The sequence below is a fragment of the Erithacus rubecula genome (genome assembly GCF_903797595.1).
Source record: "Erithacus rubecula genome assembly, chromosome: 3".
NCBI classification, from domain to species: Eukaryota; Metazoa; Chordata; class Aves; order Passeriformes; family Muscicapidae; genus Erithacus; species Erithacus rubecula.
In genome coordinates, this window is record NC_136689.1 from 402,996 (window position 1) to 422,417 (window position 19,422).

The 19,422-nt window shown below is 65.6% G+C and overlaps 2 protein-coding genes across 2 annotated transcripts in view; one reads left to right on the forward strand and one right to left on the reverse strand.

The window, feature by feature from the left end:
* Positions 1–2,184: 2,184 nt before the first annotated feature.
* Positions 2,185–14,890, forward strand: PTPN23 (protein tyrosine phosphatase non-receptor type 23). Its single transcript, XM_079301188.1, is given in 36 exon segments — positions 2,185–2,378; positions 3,362–3,436; positions 4,642–4,769; positions 5,248–5,324; positions 5,400–5,449; positions 5,800–5,931; positions 6,525–6,605; positions 6,940–7,071; positions 7,204–7,251; positions 7,455–7,511; positions 7,642–7,700; positions 8,043–8,122; positions 8,217–8,331; positions 8,481–8,546; positions 8,651–8,796; positions 9,214–9,522; positions 10,224–10,378; positions 10,472–10,623; positions 11,002–11,181; positions 11,291–11,319; positions 11,322–11,560; positions 11,563–12,438; positions 12,440–12,619; positions 12,621–12,926; positions 12,928–12,993; positions 12,995–13,075; positions 13,077–13,271; positions 13,361–13,542; positions 13,662–13,766; positions 13,851–13,909; positions 13,912–13,988; positions 14,068–14,181; positions 14,256–14,448; positions 14,451–14,465; positions 14,468–14,584; positions 14,587–14,890. Coding segments are annotated over 36 exon segments (5,166 nt in total). The 5' UTR covers positions 2,185–2,294; the 3' UTR covers positions 14,793–14,890.
* Positions 14,891–15,221: 331 nt separating this feature from the next.
* Positions 15,222–19,422, reverse strand: part of SCAP (SREBF chaperone) — a 30,679-nt gene continuing 26,478 nt past the window's right edge. Inside the window, 6 exon segments of the mRNA XM_079301900.1 lie at positions 15,222–16,035; positions 16,500–16,642; positions 16,645–16,705; positions 17,234–17,311; positions 18,408–18,577; positions 19,262–19,379. Of these exon segments, the coding sequence (XP_079158026.1) occupies positions 15,790–16,035; positions 16,500–16,642; positions 16,645–16,705; positions 17,234–17,311; positions 18,408–18,577; positions 19,262–19,379 (816 nt within the window). The 3' untranslated portion in view covers positions 15,222–15,789.

Here is a 19,422-nt window from a genome sequence, read left to right on the forward strand (position 1 = left end):
CAGAGAGTTTGTGATTGATTGCACAAAGGCAGGAAATCTGATTCTGCAAAAAACCCTTTTCGACTATGGAAAACCCCATTTTTTTTTTTTTTACAAACTGGTATACACAATGTTCATAACAGGGGCATTTAAACAGAGTGGGTTTAATCTTACATTTCCTTTTGTCTAGGTCCATGTTCTCTTATTTTAAATATTCTGGTTTGCACAAACTCCAGAACTTCTATGATGAACACTAATCATTTATCAATGATCACAGAGGGATTCAGGAAACCGCCAGAAAGAAGGGCAATGGATTCCAGGGACCTGCCACCGTAATTAGCCCAATTTCGGTTAATGAAGGCGACCAAGGAGCCCCTCACGTGCCGGGGCTGCGATTCCGTGGGAATGCCCTGAGCCGAGGCACAGCTGGATCCTGGCAGGGCTGGATTGTGGGGAGCACCTGCCCAGGTGAGACCACCCCAGCTCCATGGGTGCGGGAATGGGGGTCTGCTCTGGGAATCGGGGGGTCTGCTGTGGGAATGAGGGGGCTGCTCTGGGAATGGGGGGGGTCTGCTCTGGGAATGGGGGTCTGCTCTGGGAATGGGGGGGTCTGCTCTGGGAATGGGGGAAATCTGCTGTGGGAATGGGGGAAATCTGCTCTGGGAATGGAGGGAGATCTCCTGTGGGAATGGGGGGGCTTTGGGCCCTGCCCCCCTGCAGGCTCCAGCGTGGGGGGGTCTCCCGTGGCCCCCACCATTCCTGCAGCGCTGCCAGAGCACCCGGGCTGTTTGAGGGCCTCTCCCGGCGCCTCCCGGGGGTGGTTATGAAACCCCGGACATCCCTGGGCTTTGGGGACAATGGGGACATTCCTGTCCTTCCCATTCCAGTCTGGTGATCCAGAAGCCACCGGGATGGAGTGGGTGTGGTGCTCCTGTCGCTGTAATTAACGCAGGTTAATTAACACAGGTGTGTGCTGGTGTCACCTGCTGGGCTCGTCCCACCCTTCCCCCAGGGGTTTATCCAGTGGCCGTGGATGGAGGGAGAAGCTGGAGCAGCCTGGCAGATTCCCTGAGGAAGAACAAGGAGAATTCAGTGCCACCAAACTCAGAGAATTAAACACGAACCCATCGTTTTCCCGTGTTTTGATTCCAAAGCTTTTTTTCTTTCTGTTTCTGGTAAAAAGGGATCAAAGCAGGGATTGGGTGGGAAGGGGAGGAGATGCTCCAGGTGCTGCAGCAGGGGCTCACAGGGTCACCTGGGCTTGCTGTCCCCAATGTCCTGATGTCCCCTTGTCCCTTCCCAGTGTCCCCAGTCCCTGAGGGAGTGGCTGATGATCTCCTGCTGGGATCCCCATCAAATAGCTCCATTAATGCCTCCATCAATTAAACTGATGGAGCAGGTAATTGCATTAATGGGTTAAATACATCAATGGAATATTGTAGGATAAAATTCCTGTTGGTGCCTTCAGAGGCTCACAGGGTTAAAGGAATAAAGCAGGGATTTATTGAAAGGCATTTTTAAAGATTCACCTTGGGCAGTACAAGAGCCTGGCCGTGGCTCCACCCAAGATGGACCCTGGGTCATGAATTTTCACACTTTTATAAGGTTTGGTCCATCTGCATATTTGGGTTAATTGTCCAATTCCAGCTCCAGGTTCTGCAGTCCCATCCTCCCAGATTCTCTCCTCAATTTGCTGCTGTTTGCACTTTTTGGGGCTGAAGCTGCAGCGTGTCCTTGGTTCTGGGGCTGGAAAAGGATTGTATTGTGTGACTGAGTTGTGTGGAGAACTTGTGACACTTTATATAGAGTTAAGAGTCTGAAAAAAAAATACCACAGCTAAAACTTGAGGCATGCGATTGATCCACATTGTTGGAGCAGCCGTGGGGGGAGAACGAGGCACCCCGGAGCTCTGAGCAGACGGGGGCGCGGCGGGAGGTGGGGACAGGGCTAATTAACGGTAATTAATTACCGCACGCCGATAGGGGAGGGCTGGGAAAGGCGCGGGCATGGCCGGTCGCCATAGCGACCGCATCGGGGCGGGGCTTTGTGACAACAGCCGCATCCTCCAATCAGCGGCCGAGGCGTTTCCGTGGCAACCGCGCTTGTCCCGCCCTCGGTGGGCGTGACCAGACATCAATCATTCTTATGGGGTGAGGCGTCATGACAATCGGCGCGAGGGGCGGGGCGTCGCCATGGCAACGGAGCCGGAAGTGTCGCGCGGACTCGGTGTCCCGTGAGCCCCCGCGCGCGGTTCCGGCGGGCCGGGCCGTACCGGGATCGGGGCCGGGATCGGGCCAGCGCCGGGCCGGGCCGGGATGGAGGCCGTGCCCCGCATGCCCATGATCTGGCTGGACCTCAAGGAGGCCGGGGAGTTCGCCTTCAACGCCGCCGTCAAGAAGGTGGGGCCGGGGAAGGGCCGGCGGGGCCTGGGAGGGGCGTGAGGGCCGGGAAGGGAGACGGGAGGGTCTGGGCGAGGCTGGGGTGGCGCTCGGGGGGTCCCTGGAGCCGGGAGGGGCTGGAGCTGGGCGGGTGTGATCAGGGCGGGGACCCCCTTCCCGGCGCCCCGCGTCCCTGCGCCCCGCGGGGTTTGGTTAATTAGTCACTTCATTAGCGGCTGTTAACCAGCTCCGCCCGGCCGGCGCTGCCCGTGCCCCGTTCATGGATGGGGAGGGTTCGGGGCTCCCCGGCGCTCCTGTCGCTCCCCCCGCGGTGTTTTGGGGGTGGGGCACAGGCAGTGTCCCCATCAGGCCGCGCCTTGGGGCCGGGGGATCTTCTGTCCGCCCGTAACTCCGTGTTCCGACCTCAGCCACTGCCTAATTCCATTCCCGATCCCATTACCGACCTCAGCCATTGCCTAATTCCATTCCCGACCTCAGCCACTGCCTAATTCCATTCCCGATCCCATTCCCGACCTCAGCCATTCCCCTCTCCCGTTCCTGATCCCATTCCCGATCCCATTCCCCACCTCAGCCACTGCCTAATTCCATTCCCGATCCCATTCCCCACCTCAGCCACTGCCTAATTCCATTCCCGATCCCATTCCCGACCTCAGCCACTGCCTAATTCCATTCCCGATCCCATTCCCCAACCTCAGCCACTGCCTAATTCCATTCCCGATCCCATTCCCGACCTCAGCCATTCCCCTCTCCCGTTCCTGATCCCATTCCCGATCCCATTCCCGACCTCAGCCATTCCCCTCTCCCGTTCCTGATCCCATTCCCCGATCCCATTCCCGCTCCGGTTTCCTGATCCCGTTCCCGATCCCGTCCCCGCCCCCGTTCCCGAGCTGCCCGTGGGACCCCTCCCCGTTGCCCCCAGCCCTGCCCGCTGTCCCCCTCCCCCGCGGCCTCTCCGGGCCCCTCACTCCCGTGCCCTTCCCCAGTTTGTCCTGAAGAACTATGGGGAGAACCCGGAGAGCTACAACGAGGAGCTGCGGAAGCTGGAGCTGCTGCGGCAGGTCAGGGCTCCCTGGGGGGCTCGGGGGGGTCCCTGCCGCCCCCCGGGCCGGGGGCTGATCCTTGGGGCACAGGGGAGGGACAGGAGCAGCTGCTTTGGGGATCACAGCCCCTCCCCAGGCTGGTTTGGGGATCAGAGCCCCTGCCCAGGCTGGTTTGGGGATCACAGCCCCTCCCCAGGCTGGTTTGGGGATCACAGCCCCTCCCCAGGCTGGTTTGGGGATCACAGCCCCTGCCCAGGCTGCTTTGGGGGATCACAGCCCCTGCCCAGGCTGGTTTGGGGATCACAGCCCCTGCCCAGGCTGCTTTGGGGGATCCCAGCCCCTGCCCAGGCTGGTTTGGGGGATCACAGCCCTGCCCAGGCTGCTTTGGGGGATCACAGCCCCTGCCCAGGCTGGTTTGGGGATCACAGCCCCTGCCCAGGCTGCTTTGGGGATCACAGCCCCTCCCCAGGCTGGTTTGGGGATCAGAGCCCCTGCCCAGGCTGGTTTGGGGATCACAGCCCCTGCCCAGGCTGCTTTGGGGGATCACAGCCCCTGCCCAGGCTGGTTTGGGGGATCACAGCCCCTGCCCAGGCTGGTTTGGGGGATCACAGCCCCTGCCCAGGCTGGTTTGGGGGATCACAGCCCTGCCCAGGCTGGTTTGGGGGATCACAGCCCCTGCCCAGGCTGGTTTGGGGATCACAGCCCCTGCCCAGGCTGGTTTGGGGGATCACAGCCCCTCCCCAGGCTGCTTTGGGGGATCACAGCCCCTCCCCAGGCTGCTTTGGGGGATCACAGCCCCTGCCCAGGCTGGTTTGGGGGATCACAGCCCCTCCCCAGGCTGGTTTGGGGGATCACAGCCCCTGCCCAGGCTGGTTTGGGATCACAGCCCCTGCCCAGGCTGGTTTGGGGATCACAGCCCCTGCCCAGGCTGGTTTGGGGGATCACAGCCCCTGCCCAGGCTGCTTTGGGGGGATCACAGCCCTGCCCAGGCTGGTTTGGGGGATCACAGCCCCTGCCCAGGCTGGTTTGGGGATCACAGCCCCTGCCCAGGCTGGTTTGGGGGATCACAGCCCCTGCCCAGGCTGGTTTGGGGATCACAGCCCCTGCCCAGGCTGGTTTGGGGGATCACAGCCCCTGCCCAGGCTGGTTTGAGGATCAGAGCCCCTGCTGAGGTTTCCAGCAGCCCTGCAGCGTGTCCCCAGGCCTGTCCCCTGTCCCCTCAGGGCGCTGTCAGTGTCCCCAGGGACTTTGAGGGCTGCAGCACCCTGCGCAAGTACCTGGGGCAGCTGCACTTCCTGCAGAGCCGCATCCCCATGGGGCAGGGCCAGGAGGCAGCCGTGCCTGTCACCTGGTGAGGGGCTGGGGGACTGGGGGCACTGGGGTGGGATGGGATGGGGGATCTGGGACTGGGATGGGGACTGGGGCTCCTGGTATGGTGGATCTGCAATGGGGATTGGGGTGGGGAGACTTGGATGGGGATCTAGGATGGGGACTGGGGTGGGGATCTGGGATGGGGGAACTGGGGATCCTGGGATGGTGGATCTGGGATGGTGGATCTGGGATGGAGATTGGGATGGAGATCCTGGATTGGAGGGTGGAGCCAGGCAGGATGTGCCATGGTCATTCCCTGGGAATGCTGCTCCAGGAAGCCCCTGGGAATGTGCTCCTGCCCAGGGAGGCACAGGGGGATCCCAGGAGAACTTTAGGGAGTGAGGCCCTGTCCTGGGGTGCCCCTGGGGAATGGGGTCCTGCACAGGGCAGTCCTGGGGACCCTTGGGGAAGGGGCTCCCAATAATTCCTCCTCCTGGGGGAATCCCCCCTTCCCCCAGGACCGAGATCTTCTCAGGCAAGGCAGTGACACACGAGGACATCAAGTATGAGCAGGCCTGTGTCCTCTACAACCTGGGTGAGCTCTGGGATTCCTGCAGCTTTGGGGCTCCCTGGGGGGGTCCCTGCCCTGCTGACCCCCCTGTCCCCACAGGAGCCCTGCACTCCATGCTGGGAGCCATGGACAAGCGAGTGTCCGAGGAGGTGAGCACCCCTCAGGGGCACAGTGGCACCTGGGCAGGGACTGTCCCTGTGCTGGGCACAACCCTGGAGCTGGGGACAGGGTGGGGTGTCCAGGTACAGGACACTGAGGGGCTGGAGGAGGGGACAGCCAGGGAGGGACAGGGACAGGAGCAGAGGGAACAGCCTCAGGCTGGGCCAGGGGAGGTTCAGGCTGGAAATTGGGGAAATCCCTGAAAGGGCTGCCCAGGGCAGGGAGGAGCCCCCAGCCCGGGGGGATTTCACAGCCCTGTGCATGTGGCACTTGGGGACAGGTCAGGGCTGGCCTGGGTCATCTGGGAGTCTTTTCCAAACCCACAATTCCATCCCCTCAGGGCATGAAGGTTTCCTGCACCCACTTCCAGTGTGCTGCTGGTGCCTTCACCTACCTGAGGGATCACTTCCCCCACTCCTACAGCGTGGACATGAGCCACCAGATCCTCAGCCTCAACATCAACCTGATGCTGGTACCCCTGGGGGCTCTGGGAAGGCTCAGCATTTTTATTTTTTGCTAGGGTTGAGATTAAATGTGTGAGACAGCATTTTTGTTTGGATTTAGATGTTTATTAATTTTTACTTATGTTACAGTTCCACAAACTGAGTTTTAAGCTAAAAGTAGAGTTTTATTTTTACAAGGTTTTTTAAGAATAAACTGTTTACTTAAGAAATGACACTTAAATTATTTTTACTATTAACTTAATAACTAATCACTTGTGGTTTTTATAACTTATATAACTAATCTGATGTGGACTTTTAAATTTAATTATATAATAGCACTTAGACTCATGAAGGACTGGTTTTTGTACTAAAACTTTTATCTTGTTTTATATATATTTTTAGATTTTAAAACTTTTAAAAATTTAAATTAAATTTAAGAAAAATTTTAAAAAATTTAGTGATCAGGGTTTTAACATCACTCCTGGGCTGTCCAGGTACCCTCAGGGCTGCAGTCCCTGTGCAGCTCCACCCCTTGGGACAGGGCTGGAGCCAGGGGGAGCTGCAGGGGCTGGGCTGTCCCCAGGGCTGGGGACACTGGACATTGCCCTCTTGTCCCTGGCAGGGCCAGGCTCAGGAGTGTCTCCTGGAGAAGTCCATGCTGGACAACAGGAAGAGCTTCCTGGTGGCCAGGATCAGTGCCCAGGTGAGCTGCAGGAGCTGCTGAGGCACAGCCCTGCTGTGAGCCTGAGCTCTGGGCAGCTCAGCACACAGGGACAGTGCACAGGGCAGATGGGGCAGCACTGGCTGGGGGTGGTGAGGCACTGGGCTGCACTCCCAGAGCAGCTGTGGCTGCCCTGGCAGTGCCCAGGGCCAGGCTGGAGGGGGTTGGAGCAGCCTGGGCTGGTGGCAGTCACTGCCTCTGCTCCCCAGCACATCCCTGAGCTCCCCCAACCATTTCTGCAGCTGAGCCCTTGGGCTGGTGCTGCCCCTTCCCCTGGAGCTGCAGTTCTGGGGTTCTCCCCTGTCCCTCTCCACAGGTGGTGGATTACTACAAGGAGGCCTGCAGGGCACTGGAGAACTCAGAGACAGCCTCTCTGCTGGGCAAGATCCAGAAGGACTGGAAGAAGCTGGTTCAAATGAAAATCTATTACTTTGCTGCTGTGGCCCACGTGAGTGGGGGGCAACTGGGGCTGGGGGCTCTCCCTGTGCTCCCATCCCTGCTCCTGCCTCTCCCTGGGGTTTTCCTCCCCCTCTCAGGGCTCTCCTGGAGTTACAGAGCTCTGATCCCAGTTCTCTTCCAGCTGCACATGGGGAAGCAGGCTGAGGAGCAGCAGAAGTTTGGGGAAAGGGTGAGTGGGGCTGTGTCATCCCATTGCATCCGCTCCAGGACCTGGCTCCTGGTCCTGGCAGGGGGCTGGGTGTGCACAGCCATGTCCTGTGTCCTGCCAGGACCTGGCTGCTCTGGGGGAGCTGTGGGAAGCTCTGGTGTCCCAGTGCAGCCAGGGCCAGGACTGTGCCTCCTGTGCTGACCCCAGTTCCTGCTCTCCCCCAGGTCATCTACTTCCAGAGTGCTCTGGACAAGCTCAATGAAGCCATCAAGCTGGCAAAGGTGGGTTCCTGCTGTGGGGCTGGGGCTGCCCAAGGAGGAGGAGGAGGATTGGGGTGGGTGTCAGAGGCTCAGCTGCCTCCAGGCTGCTCTGGGACAGCTCAGACAGCAGTTCCCACTCTCAATCCCACAGGGCCAGCCTGAAACTGTGCAGGAAGCTCTGAGGTTCACCATGGATGTCATCGGTGGGAAGTGAGTCTGGGGGCGCCCAGGGGGTCTCCATGCTGTTCCAGGGGTGGGAATGTGGTTGGTTGGGGAGCCTGGGGAGTGTTCCAGAGCCCAGTGCATGGCTGCTGTGGGAATTGCTGGAGCACCCCCAGGAGACCCAGGGGGGCTGAGCCCATCAGGAGCTGGGAATGGCACCTGCTCCTGCTGGAGCACCCCCAGGACACCCAGGGGGGCTGAGCCCATCAGGAGCTGGGAATGGCACCTGCTCCTGCTGGAGCACCCCCAGGACACCCAGGGGGGCTGAGCCCATCAGGAGCTGGGAATGGCACCTGCTCCTCCTCTGCCAGCATCACTTCCCACCCCCAGGTACAACTCGGCCAAAAAGGACAACGACTTCATCTACCACGAGGCCGTGCCTGCCCTGGACACTCTGCAGTCTGTCAAAGGTCAGGGGGGCCTGGGGGGCCTGGGCACAGGGATGTGCTGGCTCTGCCCTGCTGGGAGTGGTGCCAGCCTGGGCTGTGTCCCTGTGCCCCTCAGGTGCCCCCCTGGTGAAGGCTCTGCCCGTCAACCCCACGGACCCCGCGGTCACCGGCCCCGATATCTTCGCCAAGCTGGTGCCCATGGCTGCCCACGAGGCCTCCTCCCTCTACAGGTGTGGGGTGGGATGGGATGATGGGATGGGATAATGGGATGATGGGGTAGAAGGATGGGATGCTGAGCTGGGGGTGTGCAGCCTGGTGGGTGTTTCCCTGCACCCATGGGATGTTCTGTTCTGTTCTGTTCTGTTCTGTCCCACCCCAGCGAGGAAAAGGCCAAACTGCTGCGGGATGTGATGGCCAAGATCGAAGCCAAGAACGAAGTGCTGGAGTACGTGAGGAGCCCGGCCCTTCTGCCCCAGGGCATCCCACTGCTCCTGAGCCCCTGCCAGGGGGGACACTGCCACCCCTCAGGGGCCCCTCTGTGTCCCACAGCCAGTTCATGGACTCCATGCAGCTGGACCCCGAGACTGTGGACAACCTGGACATGTACAACCACATCCCTCCCGTGCTGATGGAGAAATGTGCCGCGCTCAGCGTGCGCCCCGACACTGTCCGCAACCTCGTGCAGTCCATGCAGGGTGAGGGGCTGGGGCTGATCCCTGCCAGGGCTGGGGGCTGGCACTGATCCCTGCCTGGGGCTGGGGGCTGGGGCTGATCCCTGCCTGGGGCTGGGGGCTGGGGCTGATCCCTGCCTGGGGCTGGGGGCTGGCACTGATCTCCATTTGGGACTGGGGGTCCTGGGGGCCGGCATCACTCCATGCCCCAGGTGTTGGGAATGTTCTCACTGATGCCTGGTTCTGTACTGGTGTAATTCCTGAATCCCCCAGCGTTTTCCCTGTTGGATGGGAGAGGGCTGACCCCAGGGGTGCCCAGGAGTGCAGCATCCCCACACCTCTGGCTGCCCACAGCCAGGCTCATTCCTGGAGCCGCCCTGCCCAGCCCTGGAGCAGGCAGGAGGTGGCCCCACCTCCAGCAGCCCCCCCGTGTCCCCCCAGTGCTCTCGGGGGTCTTCACCGACGTGGAGGCGTCGCTGAAGGAGATCCGGGCCCTGCTGGAGGAGGACGAGGCTCAGGAGCAGAAGCTGCAGGAGCTGCTGGGGAAGGTCCCGCCCGCCCCGGGCTCCCCCCCGGGGCTGGCTGAGGTCAGCAAGGAGTGCTCCAAGTACCTGGAGCTGCACGAGAAGGCGAGTTTCACCAACACCGAGCTGCACCGTGCCATGAACCTGCACCTGGGCAACCTGCGTCTGCTGGGCGGGCCCCTGGAGCAGGTCCGGGCTGCCCTGCCCACCCCCAGCCTGTCCGAAGGTGAGTCCTGCCTTGGGGGGCTGGGGAAGGCTGGGCCCTGCCCCTCTGTGTCCCCCAGGGGATTGGCAGTGCCCCCAGGCTGGGCTGTGCCCCTCTGTGCCCCCCAGGGGATTGGCAGTGCCCCCAGGCTGGGCTGTGCCCCCTGTGTCCCCCAGGGGATTGGCAGTGCCCCCAGGCTGGGCTGTGCCCCCTGTGTCCCCCAGGGGAACAGCAGTGCCCCCAGGCTGGGCTGTGTCCCTCTGTGCCCCCCAGGGGATTGGCAGTGCCCCCAGGCTGGGCTGTGCCCCTCTGTGCCCCCCAGGGGATTGGCAGTGCCCCCAGGCTGGGCTGTGCCCCTCTGTGCCCCCCAGGGGATTGGCAGTGCCCCCAGGCTGGGCTGTGCCCCCTGTGTCCCCCAGGGGAACAGCAGTGCCCCCAGGCTGGGCTGTGTCCCTCTGTGCCCCCCAGGCTGGGCTGTGTCCCCCAGGGCACTGGCAGTGTCCCCAGGCTGGGCTGTGCCACTCATGTCCCTCCAGGCTGGGCTGTGTCCCCTGTGTCCCCCCTGGGGGTCCCTGTGTGTCACCTGGCACTGGCACCGTCCGTGTCAGTGGGGTGGGATCGTGCAGTGTTCCCTGTTTGGGGACAAAGGGGACAGAGACTGCCGCACCCCGCGGGTTCCCTGCGCTCCCTCGGGACCGGCCCTGACCCCTCCCCACCCCCAGACGACAAACAGGTGCTGCAGAACCTGAAGCGGATCCTGGCCAAGGTGCAGGAGATGCGGGACCAGCGCATGTCCCTGGAGCAGCAGCTGCGGGAGATGATCCAGAAGGACGACATCACCACCTCGCTGGTCACCACGGACCGCTCCGAGATGAAGGTGGGGCTGGGGCGGCCCGTGCCCACCCAGGGACCGCCCTGCCCCGAGCCCCGCCCTGCCCCGAGCCCCGCCGACCCGCCCCTGTCCCCGCAGAAGCTCTTTGAGGAGCAGCTGAAGAAGTACGACCAGCTGAAGGTGTACCTGGAGCAGAACCTGGCTGCCCAGGAGAACGTGCTCAAGGCTCTGACCGACGCCAACGTCAAGTACGCGGCCGTGCGCAAGGGCCTGGCCGAGGTGGAGCACAAGTGAGTGAGGGGTCCCTGCCCTGGGGGTCTCAGTGCCCAAAACAGCCCTCAACCCCTGGGACAGCTGTGGGGCCACCCCCAGCTCCTGTCCCACCCCACTGCTGGGGCTGGGCTGGTTTGTCCTGTCCTTGTGCCCACCCCAGCGGGAACTGAAGCATCCCACAGGTGCCACCTTTACCTGGCACTGTCCCACTGAGCCCCTCTGTGCCACCTTTACCTGGCACTGCGTCCCACTGAGCCCCTCTGTGCCACCTTTACCTGACACTGTCCCACTGTCCCTCTGTGCCACCTTTACCTGGCACTGTGTCCCCCTGAGCCCCTCTGTGCCACCTTTACCTGGCACTGTGTCCCCCTGAGCCCCTCTGTGCCCTGTCCCAGGTGGAACACCACCGTGCAGACCCTGGTGGCCTCCTACGAGGCCTATGAGGACCTGATGAAGAAGTGCCAGGAGGGGAAGGATTTCTACACGGACCTGGAGGGGAAGGCGGCCAAGCTGCTGGAGCGGGCGCGGGCAGCGTGCCAGGCCAGCGAGGAGCAGCGGCAGCAGCTGCTGGAGAGGTGGGTGGGCACGGGGCAGCCAGACCCCGGCTGAGGAGGGGCTTTGGGAGCTGTGGGTGTGGTCTGGGGGCACGGGGGGCCCGCACTGAGCCCCCTGCCGCCCCTCCAGGGAGCTGAAGAAGCAGCCGCCCCCCCGGCCACGGCCCCCAAGCCCCCCCTGCAGAAGAAGCCGCTGGACGAGGCCGGGGCCCCCGAGGCCGAGCTGAGCTCGCTGGCGCTGTCGGAGCTGCCGGAGGAGCTGCGGAGCCTCCCCCCGGAGCTGCTGCCGGCGCCGCTGGGCCAGCTGCCGCCCCCGGCGCTGGCCGCCCTGGCCGGGGGGCTGCGGCCCCCCGAGCCCTACATGCTGCCAGGAGGGGTGGCCAGCGCTCCGCTGCCCCCCTGGCCCCCCGCGCCCCCCTTCCCGGGCACTACCGCCTGCCCGGGGCTCCGGCGGTGCCCGGTCCGTTCGCTCCCGCGGGGCCGGTGCCGGGGGCGGTCCCGGCGCAGCTCCTGCAGCCCTCGGCCCCGGCCGGGCCGGCCCCCAGCCCCGCCGCCCCGCAGCTCTTCCCGGCCGCGCCCCTGATCCGCGCCCCCCCGGCACAGCCCGCCTTTGGCGGGGGTCCCCACGTGCCGCCCCCGCGCTCGTCCCCCCAGCACGGCCCCCTGCCCACCGCCGCCTACGGCCTGGGCCCGCCCGGGGCAGCCCCCTGCCCAGCCCCCGGCCCGCTCCGCCCGCCCGTGCCCGCGGGTGCCCAGCCGGGGCTGGGGGGCCACGAGCCCCCGGGCACTCGCCCGGCCACCACCACGGTGGACAGCGTGCAGGCGCCCATCTCCAGCTGCTCCGTGCCCCCCCGGGCACCGCCGGGCCCCTTCCTGCCCGCCCAGCGCCCGGGGGCGCCCCCGGCGCCCTTCCCCTACAGTGCGGGGGGGGTTCAGCCCTTCGGGGCCCCGGCTCAGGCCCCCTTTCCCCCGGCACAGCCCCCGCCCGCCTTCGCCCAGGGTCCCCAGCAGTTCCCCCCGGGTCCCTTCCTGCCCCGGGGTCGCGCCCAGGCCCCTCTGCCCTTCCCGCAGCCCCCCCGGGTGCCCCTGCCCGCCCCGGCCCAGTTTCCCCCAGCAGCCCTTCCCCGGAGCGGGGCGCCGCTGCCCCCCAGCTCTACCAGCTCCCCGGGCAGGAACCCGCTGCCCCCCGCGGGGCTGGCCCCCCACCCGGGGGCCGTGCCCTTTCCAGGACCTCTGTCCCGAGCGGGCCCCCCGCCCCTGGGGGGGCGGCAGCCGGTGCCCCCCGGGCTCCCCCGCGCTGCCCTTCTGCCCCAGCCCGGCGCCCCCCGGCGCTCAGCTGCCCCCCGGGACCATGGCCCTGTGTCCCCCCGCGCCCCGCCCCGCCCAGCCAGGCCCCTTCTCCCGTGGTGGTCCCGGGCCCGCTGGTGCCGTCCCGGCGCCGTCCCCGTCCCCGGCGCTGGCCCGTGCAGCCCCCGGCTCCGCGGGCTCCCCCCGCGCTGCCCCCGCCGGGCTCCGCGGACGCGCCGTTCCCGCGGCAGAGCCCCTGCCCCGCCCGACCTGCTGTCCCTCCAGCCCCGAGAGCCAGCCTGGGCGGCTCGGCCGCGCCCGGGGGGCTGCTGCAGCCCACCAAGGCGGGCCCGCAGGAGGGGCAGCGGCCGCGGGCCGTGCAGCTGATCGAGGCCGACCCGTACGCGGAGCCCGAGCGCGTCCGGCGGCTGCTGGCGGAGCTGGAGCGGTTCCGCGCCCAGGCCGAGCGGCTGGAGCGCCCCCGCGCCCGGCGGCGGCTCCGAGCTGGACGCGCTCTGGAAGGAGCTGCAGGAGGCGCAGGAGCGCGTACGCCCGGCAGCGCTCCATCGCCATCGCCCGCTGCTACTCCATGAAGAACCGGCACCAGGACATCATGCCCTACGACCGCAAACCGCGTGGTGCTGCGCTCGGGCAAGGACGACTACATCAACGCCAGCCGCGTGGAGGACCTGTCCCCGTACTGCCCCGCCCTCATCGCCACCCAGGCCCCGCTGCTCGGCACCGCCGCCGACTTCTGGCTCATGATCTACGAGCAGAAGGTGTCCGTGGTGGTCATGCTGGTGTCCGAGCAGGAGCTGGACAAGGTGCGTGCTGTCCCCGGTGCGGGGTCCGGTGCCCGTGGGCGCGTGGCCCCGGGCACACGCAGGCTGTGCTGACAGCCCGTCCCCCGCAGAAGGTGCTGCGGTATTTCCCGTCGGAGCGGGGCCAGCCCGTGGCGCAGGGCCCGCTGACCGTGGTGCTCACCAGCCTGCGGGTCACCCCCACGCACGTGGAGCGGATGCTGACGCTGCAGTACCGAGACCAGAGCCTCAAACGCACCGTGGCCCACCTGCAGTTCACCTCCTGGCCTGAGCTGTACGTGGGGGGGCTTGGGGGATCCTGATCTGTGGGGGGGGTTCCGGGACCCCGGCTCCGGAGGTGGGGAGGGTGTTTGTGCAGTGCAGACCCCCAAACGAGCGTGTCCCCACCCGCAGGGGCCTGCCCGACAGCAAGGGGAGCCTGCTGCGCTTCATCCAGGAGGTGCACGGCCATTACCTGCACCAGCGCCCGCTGCACACCCCCGTGGTGGTGCACTGCAGGTGAGCGGGGCCGGGGGGCGCCCGGGGCGGGGCAGAGGGGCTCCCCCGCTCTGGGGTGTGTCACGCCCGGGGGTCTCTCCGCAGCTCCGGCGTGGGCCGCACCGGCGCCTTCTGCCTGCTGTACGCGGCCGTGCAGGAGGTGGAGGCGGGAACGGCATCCCGGAGCTGGCGCAGCTGGTGAGGCGCATGCGGCAGCAGCGCAAGCACATGCTGCAGGAGAAGGTACCGCGGGGCTGCGGCCGGGGGGCGTGGGGCAGGGGCTGCACCCCCGGCCTCACTCTGTCCCCTCCTTGCTCTGCAGCTGCACCTCAAGTTCTGCTTCGAGGCCGTGCTGCTGCACGCCGAGCAGGTGCTGCTGCGCCACGGCGTAGGCAGCCCCAGCCTGGCCAAGCCCCCCAACAGCACCTCCCCCAAGGTGGGTGTAGGGGGTGTGGGGGGGATTTTGGGGCGCTCTGCCGCTCCCAGGCTCACGGGGCCACTCTCCCCCAGCTCTACTTCCAGCAGGACCCGCAGGATCTGGTGCTGGGGGGGGACGTTCCCATCAGCTCCATCCAGGCCACCATCGCCAAGCTCAGCATCAAGCCGGGGGCGCCCAGCGCGGAGCCCGGGGAGGGCTGGGGGGCGGATCCCGGCCCCGCTCCGGACCCCGCCGATGCCGAGGCGCCGCCGGTGATTCCTGATGGAGGCTGGATGGTGTCGGTGCCCCGAGCCCGAGCCCCCCGCCCCGGGGCCGCCCCTCCCCGAGCCAGCGGGTGACTCTGAGAGCAGCAACCACGTGGGGGGAGAGAGCCCCGAGGGGCCGGCAGAGCCCCCGCCGCCCCCCCAGCCTCCTCCTCCTCCTCTCTGGAGCTGCTGGCCTCGCTGACGCCCGAGGCTTTCAGCCTGGACGCGTCCCTCAAGGGCAAGCAGCGCATGAACAAGCAGAACTTCCTGCAGGCGCAGCCGGGCGAGGGGCTCCGCGGGCCCCGGCCCAGCGACGACCCCCTCAGCATGCTCGACCCCCTCTGGACCCTCAACAAGGCGTGAGGGGGGCGGGGGCCCCCCGGCCCCCAGCCCCACTTTGACTCCACGTAGAACTGACTTTTTCAGCTCTTTGCTACTAAAATAAAGCGAGTTTATCTGCAGGGCCGAGCCTGGTGCTGCCGGGGCGGGGGCTCGGGGCTGAGACGGGCTCGGGTTAGTTCCGTTTAATGGATGTTCTGCACACGTTATAAAACACGGTCGGTACAAAAAGCGTCCCCTGTACAGCACAAAGGTACAGCTGGGCGAAGGCCACCCGCGGGGGCTGGGCCGGGGTCCCGGGGGTCCCCCCTGCCCCAGGCCGGCGCCGCCTCTACAATCACCGGGGGTCGAGGACGGGCGGGGCGGTTCGGTTCGGTTCGGGCAGAGCGGGGCTCGGGCTGCAGCCGGGAGGGAGCGGGGCCGCGGGCCGGGCTCGGGGCCGTGGCTGCGCTGGTCCCGCTCTGCCCGCCCGGCCCCTCCCCAGCGCCTGCAGGAGGGGGGCGAGGGCTCCGCCCGCTCCCAACCTGAGAAAAGCCTCCTCTGGCCCCGCAGCGGGACGAGGAGGAGGAGGTGGAGGAAGGTGCTATTGCTGCAGGAGGGAGCCGGGCAGGGCAGCACTGCCGGGCTGAACCCCCGCGCCCCCGCCCCAATAAATAACTATTTACAGCGTATAAATAAATAGGGTGGGGGCAGCTGCGGCCCCGGGCGGGGTCGGGCGGGGCCCGGCCGCGCCCTAAGGCACCTGAGGGCCGAGCCGCGGCCGGGAGGGGTCGGTCCCGGTCCCGGTCCCGGTCCTCTTCTCTCCCGCTGCCGCCCGGGGCCGGCGCTGTCCGGGCGGTGCTGGGCCGGGCTGGGACAGCCACAGCCGGGTGCCCAGCCTGGGAGCCGCCGCTGTCCCCGCCCCTGGCCCGTCCCACCCCCGTACGGTCCCCGAGGCCACTCGGGAGATGCCGGAGCCGGGGAGCGGCAGGAGGGGCGGCCCTGGCCCCTGTCCGGCACAGCCCCCAGCCCCTCCTCCTGCTCAGTCCAGCTTCTCCAGCACCGAGGGCACGTACACCAGGCTGAGCTCGCTGCCGAAGTTGCAGACGATGGCGGCGTTCTCCAGCACCAGGATCTGCCGCGCCGGCTGCGACTCGTTGCTCTTGCCCAGGTAGACGGTCTGCAGCAGGTCCCCGTAGCCGATGTCCCAGAAGGAGACGCAGCCCTGGCCCCCCGTGACCAGCAGGTTGTCGGAGATGACGCCCAGGCTGGCGCCGCAGCCCAGCTCCTGCGGGAGGGCGGGGAGCTGACTCAGGGCGGGGAACGGGCAGAGCCCTGCCTGGCTCCCGCCCGTCCCGAGCCGTTCCTGTCACAGCTCTCCAGGGTCTGTGGGGGCCTGGAATAGCCAGGGGCACCCCTGAGGGTGTGAGGTGGAGCCTGGAGAAAAGGAGGGTCAGAGGGGCCCTCCTGGCTCTGCACAGCTCCCTGACAGGAGGGGACGGCCTCAAGCTGTGCCAGGGGAGGGGCAGGAATTCCTGCATGGAAAGGGTGGTGAGACATTGGAAGGGGCTGCCCAGGGTAGCAGAGGAGTTCCCTTCCCCAGGAGGATTGAAAAGCAGCTGGATGTGGCTCCTGGGGACACCATCAGTGGTGGCTTTGGCAGCGCAGGGGGTGGGCACTCTGCGGTCTCTGAGGGTTTCCCAGCCCGAGCCATTCCGGTTCCTGGCTGCCTGCCCAGTGCCTCAGTCCCACCTGCTGGATGGAGTAGAGCTTGATGCCCGAGCTGCGGTCCCAGATGCTGATGACGTCGTCCAGGCCGCTGCTGATGACGCAGGAGCTGGTGCAGGTCAGCGAGGTGACGTCCCCGCGGTGCGCGAACATGTGGCTCACGCGCTGCCCGTCAGCACGTCCCACAGGCAGATGGCCCCGTCCTGGCCACCACTGGCCAGCACCATGGTCTGCAGGACACCAGGGCCAGTCAGTGCCAGGGGACACACGGTGCCACCAGCACTGCAGGAGCTCACAGGAGCGGGGGCTGGACCCGGGGCTGCCAGCACAGGGGCTCCCTGCCTGTTCTTGGGCTTGAGCAGCCTGGGGGGCAACAGGCCCCACTTAGATGGGGTGGGAGAGCACCTGGGGGCACACTGGGGGCTCCCACTCCTCCTCCCTGGGAGCTCAGGCCCTGTTTCAGGCCTGCTTAGCCCCAGCTGGCAGTGCAGGAACAGGGATTCTCTCCTCCAAAAGGACAGAGAAGCAAGAGATCTCCAGGGACAGAGATTGCTGAGCTGACAGTGAACTGGGGAAAGCTCTGGCTTGGCCAGAAAGAGATGGAGGGACCCAGGTGGGTGCCTCAGGCTGAGCCACTGGCCCAGGGATGGGAGCAGGGATGAGGCCAGGTATGGGCTGAGGTGTGAGCTCAGGGATGGGCTCAGGTATCAGCTCAGGTGTGAAGGCAGGTGAGGCTCAGCCCAGCAGCTCCCCTGTACCTGGTCAATGTAGACAGCTGTGATGGCTCCTGAGTGGCCCTGCAGGGTGAACAGGCAGCACGAGTCCTCCAGCCGGAAACACCTGGGCACAGGAGGCTGGGGTGAGGCTCTGGGGCCAGCAGGGCTCAGGCAGTGCCACCTGAGCTGCCCACAGCACAACAGAGCCCACCTGGCCCCTCTGGCACAGCCAGACCTGCCCGTGGTGCCAGGGGCCACGGGTGCTGCAGCCCAGGGCAGGGCAGTGACTGCACAGGGACATCACAGGGGACCATCCCCAAAACCTGCATCTGCCACTCAGGGTAAGTCACAGCAACCCCTGGGGACACAGGAGCTGGAGAGCTGGGAAAGACCCTGGGGTGCTGGTGGCCAGCTGTGCCCAGGTGGGTACAGCACCTGGATTGTATCAAAACCAGTGTGGCATGAGCCCAGGGCTGGCCCTGGTGAGGGGCCTCAGATCCTGGGGGCAGCTCCAGCCCCTCCCAACAGGAGAGCCCTGGAGGGGCTGGAGATGTCCAGGGAATGGGGCTGGGAAGGGTCTGAGCCCCAGGAGGGGCTGAGGGAGCTGGGAAAGGGGCTCAGCCTGGAGAAAGGAGGCTCAGTTGGAACTTCTGGCTCTGCACAGAAGGGGACAGCTGGGGAGGTCAGCTCTGCTCCAGGGAACAGGGACAGGGGAAGGGGGAGGTTTAGGTTGGATTTGGGAAAACTCCTTCATGGAAAGGGTGTCAGGCATTGGAAGGGGCTGCCCAGGGCAGTGGAGAGATTCAAAAGCCGTGTGGATGTGCCACTTGGGGACATGGGTTAGTGGTGGCCTTGGCAGAGCTGGGGACTGGTTGGCCTTGATAGTGTTGAAGAGTTTTCCAACCTCAATGATTCCATGATTCCTTGCAGCCAGCCATTCCAAAGGCACGAGGGTCCCCGCGCGGCTCAGGGTGACACTGCCCGGGCTCTGTCCCCCCCCTCCTCCCAGCCACACCTCGGCAGGCGAGCAGAGCCCACACCCTCCCTTCCCGAGTGCCCCACCCCTGTCCTTGTCCCTGTCCCGCTCACCCTGAGGGTGTGGTCCTGGCTGCACTCCCCTCCCTGAGTGCCCCACCCTGTCCCACCCCGCTCACCCTGAGGGTGTGGCCCTGGCTGCACTCCCCTCCCCGAGTGCCCCACCCTGTCCCACCCCGCTCACCCTGAGGGTGTGGTCCTGGCTGCCGGTGACCAGGCGCCCGGCGGCGGCTCGCAGCGCGGTGATGGGTTTGTGGTGCGCGCACGCCACGCTGTGAGTGAGGAGGCAGCGCAGCGCGGCGCCGCGGCACAGCGAGGGCGACGGCGGCAGGCTGCTCCTGCCCGGGCCACCTGCAGGGGGACACTGCTGCTGACAGGGACACCTCGGGGGGGCTGGGTTTGGGGGAGCTGGGGCTGCTCTCTGTGTTTGACACAGCTGGAGTGAAGGTCTCAATAGGGTCAAATTCCAGACTGGTTGGGATGGGAGACCCTAAAGCCCACCCTGCTAGGGGCAGGGACACCTTCCACTATGCCAGGCTGCTCCAAGCCCCATCCAACCTGGCCTTGGACACTTCCAGGGATGGGGCAGCCACAGCTCCTCCAGGAAATTCATTCCAGTTGCTCACCACTCTCTTAGGGATGAATTTCTCCCCTGTATCCCATCTGAATCATTCCCTCTATTCTGCTCCAGAAGCAAAGGAACCCTGTGCTCTAACCAGCCACCCCAATGGGCCCGTCTGGGCTGTGCTTGGTTGTGCTGAGGGCTCAGAGTGGGAACAAGTGAGACAAAGGAGTGGGAAGTGGAAGGAGGTAAGGGCAGAGCTGGCCCTGGAAGCACATGGGAGCCTCCAGCCCCTCCACGCCCTGGGGAAAACCAGCATGGGGAACTCCCACAGCAGCCCCCAGCTCAGCACAGCTCCAGGGGCTTTTGGAGCAGTTACCACCAAAGCTGGAGTGGGTGTGAGGAACACTCAGCTACGAGCAGGGGAAGGCAGGAGCCCAGGGCAGCACACTGACATTCCAACATGTGCTCACCTCGGAACTGCAAGTGGTTCAAGGACTGGTGTGTCTCCAGAGAGAAGAAATCCAAGGAGCCATTCAGCCGGGCAGCCACGATCCTGAGGGAGACATGGGGGTGAGGAGAGGCCCCTCCCTGAGCCCCAAACCCAGACACCCCCCAGGCCAAGCACAGACCA